The 12,224-nt window shown below is 36.9% G+C and overlaps 1 protein-coding gene across 3 annotated transcripts in view; it reads right to left on the bottom strand.

Moving 5' to 3' along the window:
- Positions 1 to 12,005, bottom strand: part of fam135a (family with sequence similarity 135 member A) — a 53,748-nt gene extending 41,743 nt beyond the window's left edge. For all 3 annotated transcript variants that reach the window (XR_010898677.1, XM_067421444.1, XM_067421445.1), the window contains exons 1-3: positions 11,688 to 12,005; positions 11,232 to 11,286; positions 7,250 to 7,376 (exon numbers count right to left, since the gene is read on the bottom strand). Coding sequence is in view for 2 of the 3 variants with exons in the window: in XM_067421444.1 (XP_067277545.1) it covers positions 7,250 to 7,326 (77 nt within the window). In the remaining variant the exon portion in view is untranslated. The remainder of the gene's footprint in view (positions 1 to 7,249; positions 7,377 to 11,231; positions 11,287 to 11,687) is intronic.
- Between the last annotated feature and the right edge of the window lie 219 nt (positions 12,006 to 12,224).

The raw sequence follows: 12,224 nt of genomic DNA, 5'->3' as shown, positions 1-12,224 counted from the left end.
TATTTAAAAGTATCTGCATTGCATTGCTTAATTACTTTTGATGGAAACTAATGCATGACTTTTTCTAAGGCTAGGCAAATGTAAAGGCCCTTTCACACAGAAAGTGAAACGAATACGCCTCAAGCTGTAGGAAGCACAAATTAATATCTGTACAGTGTGATCTTTTAATGTGGGGACAGGATAAGTGTCAGTTAATAAATGAAAGAACAAAATAACTTGTGTTACTTATTTGAAAAAGCAACTTATATTTTCAATTGAAATTTAAAAGTATTCTGTACTAGTTATTTGAAAAAGTAATCTGATTACATAGCATCAAGTTACTGCTTACAACACCTTTATTTATTTTTTTAGAACAAACTAATTTTTACTTTGGATATCCAGCAAAAATAACTTTATATGGCTTATGTCATACTCATACCTCCCACCCCTAGCTATATCAAATGACTGGTTTAAAAATGTAGGCCGGACTTGTAACTTAACCCTTAGCTGTTCTGAATTAAACAATGGCTTTTAATAGAGAACAATGGGCTAAAGAGGTTGCATTACATTATGATATTGTGCATTGAAATGTGTAGTATTACTTAGGATAATAACAAGCAAATTATCTGTACTAAATTTGGGTAATTTCAGGTTGAAACAAGTCATCTTTATTTATATGGCTCTTTATGCAATACAGATTGCTTCAAAGCAGCTTTACAGTGTTAACAGGAATATGATGCACTGCAGCTGTTGTTCAGTTGAAGTCAGTTCGGTGTTGATTTCCACTGTAAAGATCATCAATAATTAAATTAGTTAATCTATAAAGCAGTTCTGAACAGAAAAAAAACATCCAAGCCCAGCTCAGATCAGTTCTCAGTCAGATCAATACTGTTGCATATTGTTGACGCATAGATAGAAACTTGTGCAAACTGTAGTTAAACTCAAATATATTCTAGCTTGTTAGAGGGTTAGTTTACATTATTTTAATTCTATCATCATTTACTCACCTTCATGTTATTAAAAACTCACAATATCTTAATTCTATTATCATTTGCTCACCTTCATGTCATTAAAAACCCACTTTCGTTCAAAATGAAGATCTATTTAATTAAATATGATGTTGAAAGTCTATTCACCCAAGTTTGCTGATCAATGAATGTGTGAGAATAAAAGCCTAAATTAAATCTGATCCTCATATAAAGCGATCCCTTAAAGCTACACTGTGTGATATTTTCTCCCATCTAGTGGTGTAAAGGTATATGACATCCAGTGAATAATTGTTTCTGCTCCTCTCAATTTCGATTTCGTTTCAACTCCTACGGTGGCCGATTTAGTCATGGCTTTCAGTTCGACCTCTTCGGTGAGTGTTGCGTCAACTCAAGTGATGAGGTAATTTTTGAAAACTATTATAATTTGCAGTTATTTAATTTACCAAATGATCTATGATCAAGTTAATCTATGTAAAATGAATAATAGAACTGAATAATAACCAGTTCATTGCTAACATCAGCTATCAGGTTCCCAGACGAATGCAAGCTCTTAGTTAAGTAACTTTTATCAGTGCTATCATTATTCTGTATATTGTACAACACCACTAGCGTAAGGCAAACAAATTATAATGCAATTAAAATATTAATCTCATGTTATCCGTCATAGAACACGGATTTATGTTATAAGGTAAACAATACTTTTTCATCATTGACGCGAGGAAAACTATCCTAGACGTCGTTCTAGTGTTATGCACAGCACACCATGATATAATTAGCCAAGCAACAATAAAACTTCCAATATACACAAATAGGCTGAATTAATATTACCTGTCGAGAAGAAAGCAGGCAATGTCGGCGTTCTTTTTAAAATCGTTGCTCATGAGCTCTTTCCATCTTGGAAAGGCCACTCCAGTATTTACTTTTTTGTCTTGTTGATTTGCCTGTCGCGTTGCCGTCTTAATTCTCTTTTCCGCTTCCTTGGCGACTCTGATACAAATCCCGCAATGTTACTAGGTCCCCGACCGGGGTCGAATTCGGTAATCAATTCCGGGACGTGGTTGCTTTCACACAGAAGGCGACCCGGCAGTGTTCCGGGAATATTGCGGGTCCGACGTGCAGTTAGAAAGGGGCTTAAGAGTGATCCTCCATCATCATATAGCAGCCTCAAGCAATCCTCCTCTTCACATTCGACACAGTGCCATCGAGTGTAAAAACGCGAAAAGCGAAGCTTGAATTTACGGGTATGTCCCTCTTTGGCAAATGTACTTTCAAGATGGAGGAGCAACATGGCGACCGCCATCCGAACCCTCAACACTTATGTATTTTCAATGGTATATTATAAAATTATGAGAATGCATTATTACTTGAAAGAAGTAAATATACATTAATGAGCACATATATTTTTGAAAGAACTAAGTGATTTTAGCTAAGAATAAACTAAAAAAGTTACACAGTGTAGCTTTAAGGCTTAAGGGATTCCTTAAGACTTAAGGGATTCATTAGCTCTCTTTTTAATAGACTTTTAATGGAGGAATATAAATTTCTCTGCTTTTTTTAACTTACCCTCCTTAAAGGGTTAATTCCCACAAAAATGAAACAAACAAAAAAATCATCATCAATTACTAACTCTCATGTCATTCCAAACCTGTAAGACTTTTGTTCATCTTCAAAACACAAATGAAGATATTTTAAAATTTAAAATGTAAATTTCTGTCCTGCCATTGGCAGTCTACGCAAATACCACTTTGATGCTTCAAAAAGTACATAAAGAGATCATAAAACTATTTATTATGATTGGAGCGGTTTAGTCCAAATTTTCTGAAGAGGCACATTCATTTTACACGATGAACAGATTGACAAGATGACATGAAGCTCAAATGTGCTGCGCAACAGGAGAATGAACCTCGCTGGTTCTTGGAGAAGCTCAAATGTGCTGCATAACACAAGAGAATAAACCTCATTGGTTCTTGCTGAAGTTCAAACATGCTGCGTAACACGAGAATGGACCTCACTGGTTCTTGGAGAAGTTCAATAGTGCTGCGTAATACGTGAATGAACTGATGTAGCTCAAACCTGCTGCGGAACTTGAGGTGAACCTTATTGATTCTCAAATGTCACAACTGAACATGTTTGAGATTCTGTTAACCACAACTGATGTGCGAGTTGATCAATGTTTGAATAAAAGCCTAAATTAAATCTGCTCATCATATACAGCACAGGCCAAATTTCTGTATTTCTGTAACTGTAGGGCAACCCCGAGAGCAAAAGTTACCTAGTGCTGCTTTAAAAATATTTTCTGTATTTTTGCTCAAATAAATGCAGGTTGATGAGCAGAATAAATTTCTTTCAAAAACATTACAAATAGTAATGTGCCCAACTTTTGGCCTGTATTTGACTGTCAATGTAGGGACAGAAATCTCAGATTTTAGAAAAATATCTTCATTTGTGTTTGAAGATGAATGAAAGGAAAAACAGGAGGGTGAGTAATGACAGATGTTTCATTTGTGATTGAAGTAATTTGTGATTGGACTAATCCTTTAAGGTGTGGTCACATTAGTGACATTTCTGTGAAATTTTTTCAGGCTAAAAATGTGCATTGTCAATAGTGCAGTGATGCATGAAGCACCCGCTCACATAGAAGTCACTTTCAATCTTAGCAAAATCTGCATGTTCAAGCAGAAACTCCAAAACTTCCATCATATGAAGCTCCCAATTGCATGGATTCCTATTAAGTTACATTTTTTGCAGAGCAATGGTAAATGTGAACATACATTTACATTGCAATTTTAAACCATACAATATTGCAATTATTAATCAGGTTACCAACTGCCAACTAACAGGTTACTAAATGTGCCAACTGCCAATCATGCATCAACTGCCGAGTAACTCTGTAGTATTTACTCTGTTCATCTGACAAAAGCAGAAGTGTTCATTTTGGGTCCTAACTGTAACTGGTTAAAACCAAAATAATTAGCTTGTGTTTAGAGCCCTGCAAAATGCTATGCGCACTGTCCCTCAAACAGCTCACAAAAAACTGCTGCATAGGAACGTTGTGCGCTGTAAATGTGTTGCTTCAAGCGCATCATTCTGCACACGGGATGTGCATAAGTGCTTTGTGTGTGTAACGATATATTGCGATATAAAAATGTGACTATATGTATTGTTGATGAAAAGATATGATTCGCGATATAGAGTTGTTTATATCCAAGGCTCAACTTGCTGTAGAGTAGGCCTCTTTATAAGGTATAACTCACCTAAACACAAATTTACAAATGTACCACATATGTTAACTCTGTCATTATGTACTCACCATCATGTCGTTTTTTTATTGAACTTCCAAACACAAATTAAGATATTATTTTGAAACCTGAGGGATTTCTGTCCCTCTATTAAGTCTCTCAAACTTAAAAGATCCAAAAAAATGTCATAAAGGCATTGCGAAAATAACTAATCAGCATCTAATCCAAATCTTCTGAAGAGACACGAACGATTTACAACGACGTATATATGGCTAAATATAATGTTGAATATAATGTACAGTCCCTGACAAAAGTCTTGTCGCTTATCTATTTTCTAGAAATACCTGATATTAACCTGACTTTTAATTAACTCATTGGTGTTAGAAATAGCTCATATGAAAAGCTAAAACCCTCCCAAATGATGTTTAATGCACTGAAATAAGTAATTTTCACAGAAAAAAATATTTATCATTTAATCAAGACAGAAAGGTCAAATTTTGGCAAGACAAAAGTTGTCGCCTATACAGAAATTTAACAAATTTACTGCAAAAACAAAAATATGTCAGCAAATTAAGTTGTGGTGCTGTGAGATCCAAATGTAATATCTTGTATGACTTCCATGAGCTTGAAGGACTGCATCCATGCGGTTTGGCAAGGATTCATACAATTTATTGATGAAGTCATCAGGAATAGCTAAGAAAGCAGTCTTGCATGCCTCCCAGAGTTCATCAATATTCTTTGGTTTCGTCTTCCATGCGTCCTCTTTCATCCTACCCCACATATGCTCAATGATGTTCATGTCTGGTGACTGGGCTGGCCAATCCTGGATCATCTTGATCTTCTTCGCCTGAGAAACTTTGATGTGGAGATGGAAGTATGTGATGGAGCACCGTCCTGCTGCAGAATTTGACCTCTTTTATGGTTGGGAATATAAGAGGTAGCTAAGATTTCTTGGTATTTTAGACGACTTATGTTGCCTTCCACCCTGCAGATCTCTCGCACACCCCCATACTGGATGTAACCCCAGACCATGATTTTTCCGCCACCAAACTTCACTGTTTTCTGGGTGAATCTCGGATCCATTCGGGCACCAGTAGGTCTCCTGCAATATTTGCGGCGACTGTGGTGTAATTCAACAGAAGATTCATCAGAAAAATCCACCTTCTGCCACTTTTCCTGCGTCCATCCTTTTAGCAGGCTGTGGGCCTTGGCAAATGCCACACAGTTTTTCAATTGTCTTTTGTTTAGTGCTGGCTTCTGGGCACTGATTCGACCATGGAGGCCATTTTGAGACAGAATCCGACAAACTGTTCTGGTTGACACAGGAACTTGAGGTGACCAGGTCTCGTGGAGCTCTGCTGCAGTGGAAAAGGAGCTGGCCTTGGATTTTCGAGCCAACAAACAGTCCTCTCGAGCAGTTGTCTTGCGTGGTCTGCCTGACCTGGGCTTGTCAAAAACGTCTCCAGTCTCTTCAAATCTTTTTTTTTATCCTCTGTACTTGACGCTGAGACACATTGAAGGTATCTGCCACATCAGCAGTGTATCTGGTCTTCAGCCTCTTGATAATCAAAACTTTAGTCTCAGGGTGAATCTTAGGCATGTTTGCAGAGGTCTAGTTGCAGTTGATGTGAAGGTCTTGTGTACTGGGGTTCTTTTTATTCACACTTGAGACCTAATTGATCCATTATTAGTCACAGGTGAAGCTCATATGACAAGGTTACAACACTTATGTCTTTGCAAAAATTGACTCAATGGGCTTTACCAAGCTGTGAATATTAGAATACTTTTTGAAAGTTTAGTTTTTCACTGAAACATTATCACAAAAGCTGGTGGGATTAAAATGAGCCATTTCTTGTAAAAAAATCTTGATTAGAAATATATTTCAGCGGCACTTTAGGTCAATTTGTACACAAGCGACAAGACTTTTGTCAGGGACTGTATAATGATGCAATGGGGGAATATTTGTGGGTCCTAATAATAATAATAATTTAATAATAAGTAAAAATAAAAATAAATAAAAAACTCTTTTTTATGTTAGCTTAAAATATCAGGAAAAATATCGTATCATGAGTTCAGTATCGTGATATATCGAACCGTGACATGTGTGTATCGTTACACCCTTACAAAATATTGTCTGATATACTCCCGAATCGAATCATAATCATGTCGCAGAACTTAATATATAAGAAAACATTGTATCGCTGGCTATGAGAATCGATATCGTATCGAATCGTAATGAACCATCTGATTTACACCCCTATTTTGAAGTGCACCTCTATATAAGCCAACTAATGGAGAATCTGTCTGCAGCCTTAAACACAACTGTACAACCAGACACTTGTGATGTGCCTGAACGGAAATAGTTGTAGACTCCTAATTTATGATTTCTAAGAAAAGCTGGTACACATATAGATAGAGAAGCTGAGACTCGTGTCGGCAAGTAACAGTAGGAATGCCAGAATGCCTTTAAAGCACTGTAAGAGAGCATTGCGTATTATTATCACTAAATATGATCTCATGTGGAATGTCTAAATTGAGATAGCTGCAGGCTGCAAGTTTCAATGGTGAGTTAACAATGTGCTCAATAACTGCAATGAATGTACAAAAGTATACATTAATAAATTTAACTTGACAAATGCCAAGAATTTCTGAACATAAAACTGAACCTGGGGAAGAAAAACATCCAATAGGGATGTGAAGCATGTTCAGACTTGTGAATATCATTCAGTTTTGACTTCCTTCCAAAGATAACATCTTAATATAAATATATGTTCCCCATCATTTGTCATATAAACAAGAAAAAATATCTAAAGAAAAAAAAAAATCCATCCTGATGAAGAGCAGGTGGCTGATAAAACATTATCGTACCAGTAAAATATTTTCCTGTGCAATCCATCCCTATTCCTTTTGTTGTTTTAGTCATGCTTCCAACCGAGATTGTCCTTGAAAATATTGTATCTGTGTGTGCTACGCTACCCAACCTGGAATGACACTTTCTACAGAATAAGATCTTTAGTGAAACAGAAAGGTACATGTTCTTACCCTCTTTGGAAGAGATCCACATTATAGAACTTGTGGAGCTCCACAGAGAACTCCACTGTGGCCTGGACCTCCGTCATGCTGGATTCAGGGCTGGAGGACGGCCTGTCTCAAACGATCTGCAGCAAAACTGTGCAGATACAGAACAAATCAACAAAATGATCATTTGTATCATCAATAGTGGTAGGACTGAAAAAGAAGTTGGAACAAATTTCTACACTGAAATTTAACCAGAAAATTCATAAAATGTATAAATGTGCAAAAATGTTAACAGAGTAGCCTACGTATCTAGCTTTGTGTGAGGAGCAGAACAAAATATACATTACTGTTAAAACACAATAATGGGGTTGGAATTAAAAAAAAAAAATAGTTTATGTTCACCAAGGCTGCATTTATTTATTTGATCACTGCACACATTGAACTTTTTTATTGTCAAAAATTATTATAAGAGGAATTAATTCTGTTTATTTGAATATATTTTAAAACTTGTTTGGGGTTGGAAGATATGCCTCGCGCTCAAGCGCACATAAGCTTGCCGCAAAGCACTGGTTATGAATGTGATTGGAAAAAATGATTATGAAGAATTTGAAAAAAATGGACTATTACTATAAAAAACATTTTATTGATTATCAATAAACTAGTGTTTTCTGAGTCAGTGTAGGCTGCAAAGATGAAGTTGGCGACGCTGACACTAGGCTGCTGTGCCTTTTTAGACTAATGCACAAATCCAATATAAATATACACATTTAGGATACTAGCCATGGCGGTAGGGCTGAACGATATTCTGTTTTAACATCGACATCGCGATGTGCGCATGTGCGATAGTCACATCGTCGGAACATGCGATGTGAAGGGTAGTAGTATTTTTTTACGGTCTATGGTAGTAGTAAGGAAGCACACAGTAAACACGAGTTTGTTGCTGGAGTGACATGCACGTTCCTCATGCCTGTACAGTGATTGGTTCGCTGTGCCACTGCTCACAGCTCACGGCCAAACATTCGAAGAGGGAAAAAAAAGGTTTGTACCAGAAATCATCTTTTTGGGACTATTTTGGCTACATAAAGGAGGATGTTGAACAAAAAGAGGTACTTTGCATGGAGTGTCTTCTTGTGGCCACAAAACACCACCAATTTGTCTGATCACTTAAAACGGCACCACAAAGCTCTTTACGACGAATACAAAGCAGGGCTCGACATTAGCGCTTGTCCGGGACATGTGGGTGTTTTGAAGGGACAAGTGAAAGAGAATTTTACTTGACTGACGGACAAGAGCCTGATTAAAACAAAAAATAACTAGCGAATCACCAAAATGCAAGAATGTTTGTGCATTTATTTAGTGTAAGTGGCGATCGATTGTGGATAATATATAATGAACTGATGATAATAAGGTCGCGCTGTTGACGCTCGTGCAGCCTCTCGAGGAGAAATCACAACACTAGAGCGTTTTCCTGAATACCATCACGACTAAAAATGACACTGATTTCATATGACAGTTCCATAAACAACTAATTAACAGTCACTTACATTTTAGATGCAATATTTAGTGTTTTTCTTCTATTTCAGCAGTGATAATCGTTCACAGCAGACCCGTAACGCGTCTCACTCACTGCAACAAGTGTGAACGATTCAGTGTTTGAATGAATTGTTTGAATGAACGACTCAGTTACTCACTAATTGAGACAGTCACCTGCTGCCACCTACTGGAGGTTTAGTTTCATGTTTACACATATTTTCCAACATTTCTTTTTGTCACTTGTAGTGAAGCTTGCTTATTAGTGAAATTATTAATATCACGGAATGGTAATTATTGACTTTAGCCTGGATTGATGGCTCTCAATATCGCAATATATATCGTTGGGGGAAAAAATATCGCAATGTAATTTTTTTCCAATATCGTGCAGGCCTACATGGCGGGCATTTCAAGATAAACTTGTCTGTTCAAGTGCAAGGAGATGAGAAAGAGAATTCATTTTATTATTTGCACGCAGTCTGAGACACCAAACTTTCTTGTGCGGACAAACTTCTCACACAATGCGCAAAGCCGCAAACTCTCTTTTGCGTTTTATTATGCTTGATTGAGGGATAGTTCATTTAAAAATGAAAATTATCCCATAATTTACTCGCCTTTAAGAATAGCCTGAATATCCTATTTTATATATAAAAAAAAATATCCTGGCTAATTCAAGCATTATAATGGCAGTGAATGGCAGAAGAATACAGAAGATACACCTAAGATGGCTAGAAGGTGAGTAAATCAAGGGCTAATTTTCATTTTTGGGTGAACTATCTTTTTAAATTGGCACGGCTTGAAGATGAGTGCAAATGATAAACTTGATCGATTTGTGGCTTTCATGAATTGATAGCGAATCAATCACATTTTAAAATACGATTAATTGAAAAAAAATGTTTTTTTTTGCCAAGCCTAAGCAGTAGTGCAAGTTCACTAATAATCATCACTGTGACTGAAAAACAAAATAAAAATCAAAGCAGGTTTGAATCAATGTTAGGGTGAGTAAATAAATGGCTATTTTATTTCTGTGTGAATGGTAACAACTGAACAGTGCCTAAAATGTGCAACTCTGCCACATTTATCACTCACACTTTGCACAGAATCTAAATTGTTTGAAAAAACTCTAGCAGTCAACTAAGTCAAAAAGTTACAAAAAGAAACCTCATGCATGCACCATTGCATGCAAACCAAATGCCCTTCCACTTCACCAAGCAACTCTGACCCAACTTCACGAGACAAGTTTGACTACCTCCTGACATTTAAACTCCACAAATATAGCAGAGGCGTGCACGTCAGCAAGCATGCATGAATTAACATACAAGCCAGTGTATTCTCAGTGCTCTTCGTCGTAATATCTTTACTGCCTGAGCTTGTTCTGAATTACCACAAAATGCTTCCACACACCCCACAGGCTTTCAAGAATGATTCACCCTTATTTGCAAGTCACAGTTACAGTACTGAGGTGTGATGCAAGATCTTGACAAGTCCAGCACACTTCAGACGATTCGATGCAAATACCTCCGCTAATGCTGGCTAGACTCCCCGCAGGGGTCTCTGGAGGATTCCATGTGCTTTTGTTACATTATCCGGGGCTTTAGCTTTCATTAATACAGATTAGCTACATTAAATGAAAGGCAAACTGCAGTCGCCCATCACATGCAAACCACAAAGTGAAATCAGATCAACCACAGCAAGGCTTTCCTTCCAAATGTCTGTTAAGCTAGAGATAAGAGCACAAGAGCCCCGTCCCACTGTCTCAGCTCTGCATGCGCAGATACAGGCAGAAAACAGGCCTTATTTGTGTAAAGACAGCCACTTTCCTTCCTCTGAGCTGTGCCTGTAAAAATGAAGTTACGATATCACTATTGCCCTACTGCTTGGCAAATGTTCATTCTTGCGTTTCCTGATTTCTTCCAATCGATAACTCTCAAATTCAGATTTCTATAGAGCAAAAGAGTCAAGATCTTAAGTAAAATCCCATTCACCCCCCCCCCCCCCCCCCCAATAAACTGACTTTAGTGATAACATATATAACATAGCATATGTCGAGACATGCCTACCATGAACTCAATGTTTCTGTTCAAGTCAGCAAGTCAGATATTGTATTTTAATTGTGCTTAGCTAATTGTCAAATTCCCAATTAAATGCTAACGTTACATTAACGTTACCTACAATTCTGAAGCTACACAACTCATAGGCATAGGAATAATTTAGGTACACGGTATCCTTTTATATAAACACACATATATATATTACATACACCCACACATACATACATACACACATATATATATATATATATACACACACACACACAAACACACTTATGGAGAAGAATGGGGAAAACACTTAATATTGGAAAAAAATATCAGTGATTTGGGTCTGTATGCATGTGTACGCATGCGTGTATAATATAACGTTATCAAATAACTTAGCTATAAGATAATACATATTATCATCAGTGTAAATGACTCACCCGTCCTGACTCGGTTCAGTATCTTCTCTCTTCATGTCAACTGTTCAACACAATCCTATATAAAAACACATTTAAACACAAATAAAACGGTTTTAGACCCAACTAATAAATGTTTCTAAAACAAAACGATCAAATAAGCATCTAAATGTATTTGATAATTCAGCTAAATATTACTAATTTTTATTATCAGTAATATTAAGACATTTCTTAAATATTATCGAGTTAAACCTGATTTGTTGAACAGCTTTTGTTTTTTTTAAATTCCTGTATCGCAGTTAGCTCTAACGTTAGCCTGTTTTGCTTGCCAAATGACCAGCTTTCACAAACATCACACTATTTGCGTAAGTTAACGGACACGTTGCCAAACCTACAACCTAAAATGCACCAAACAGCTATACAATTCTTGTGAAGAAGTTTTTACAATATCTTACTGCTATGCAATTAAAACCCACGTACATGTATCCGCTTCGGGAATTTAGGCCTCAATCCGCGGGCTGGATTTCAGAGCGATCCCGCCTCGACGCTCCGATCACTTCGCTGCTTAATTCCTCTGCATGTCGTATAAAATTCCGCTATGTCCCGTCTTCACAGCAAAGACTTAAAACTCCAGATTGGATGAAAAAATGAATCACATATCCGTACGGTGTGCGTTGCGAGAGTCCTAGATCGTAAATATTGTCTAAACTTGCTCTAAGAGTGAGTTTAAGGGAGGCGCTCACAAGCCGGTACAACACCGGTGACGGTCACTATCAAAGGCGTTAATGTATGATTCCTTGCCTTATTATTTATTGAAGACGTATTCACTTCACTCCCATCCTTTTATTATAATGATTCACTGCATAACCTTTGGTTTTTGAAGGTGTTGCAGAAACACATAATTCCGTTAAAGATAAAAAAAAAAATATGATGTTGTTTGCAAAACAAAACAGCAAAACAGGTTTTTAATCACAATGAGAAATCAGGAAATCTGACAAATAGCGGTATATTTATTGG

Source organism: Pseudorasbora parva, chromosome 17 (assembly GCF_024679245.1).
Source record: "Pseudorasbora parva isolate DD20220531a chromosome 17, ASM2467924v1, whole genome shotgun sequence".
NCBI classification, from domain to species: domain Eukaryota; kingdom Metazoa; phylum Chordata; class Actinopteri; order Cypriniformes; family Gobionidae; genus Pseudorasbora; species Pseudorasbora parva.
Note: the sequence above shows the minus strand (reverse complement) of the source record. Positions and strands in the feature narration are given on the sequence as shown.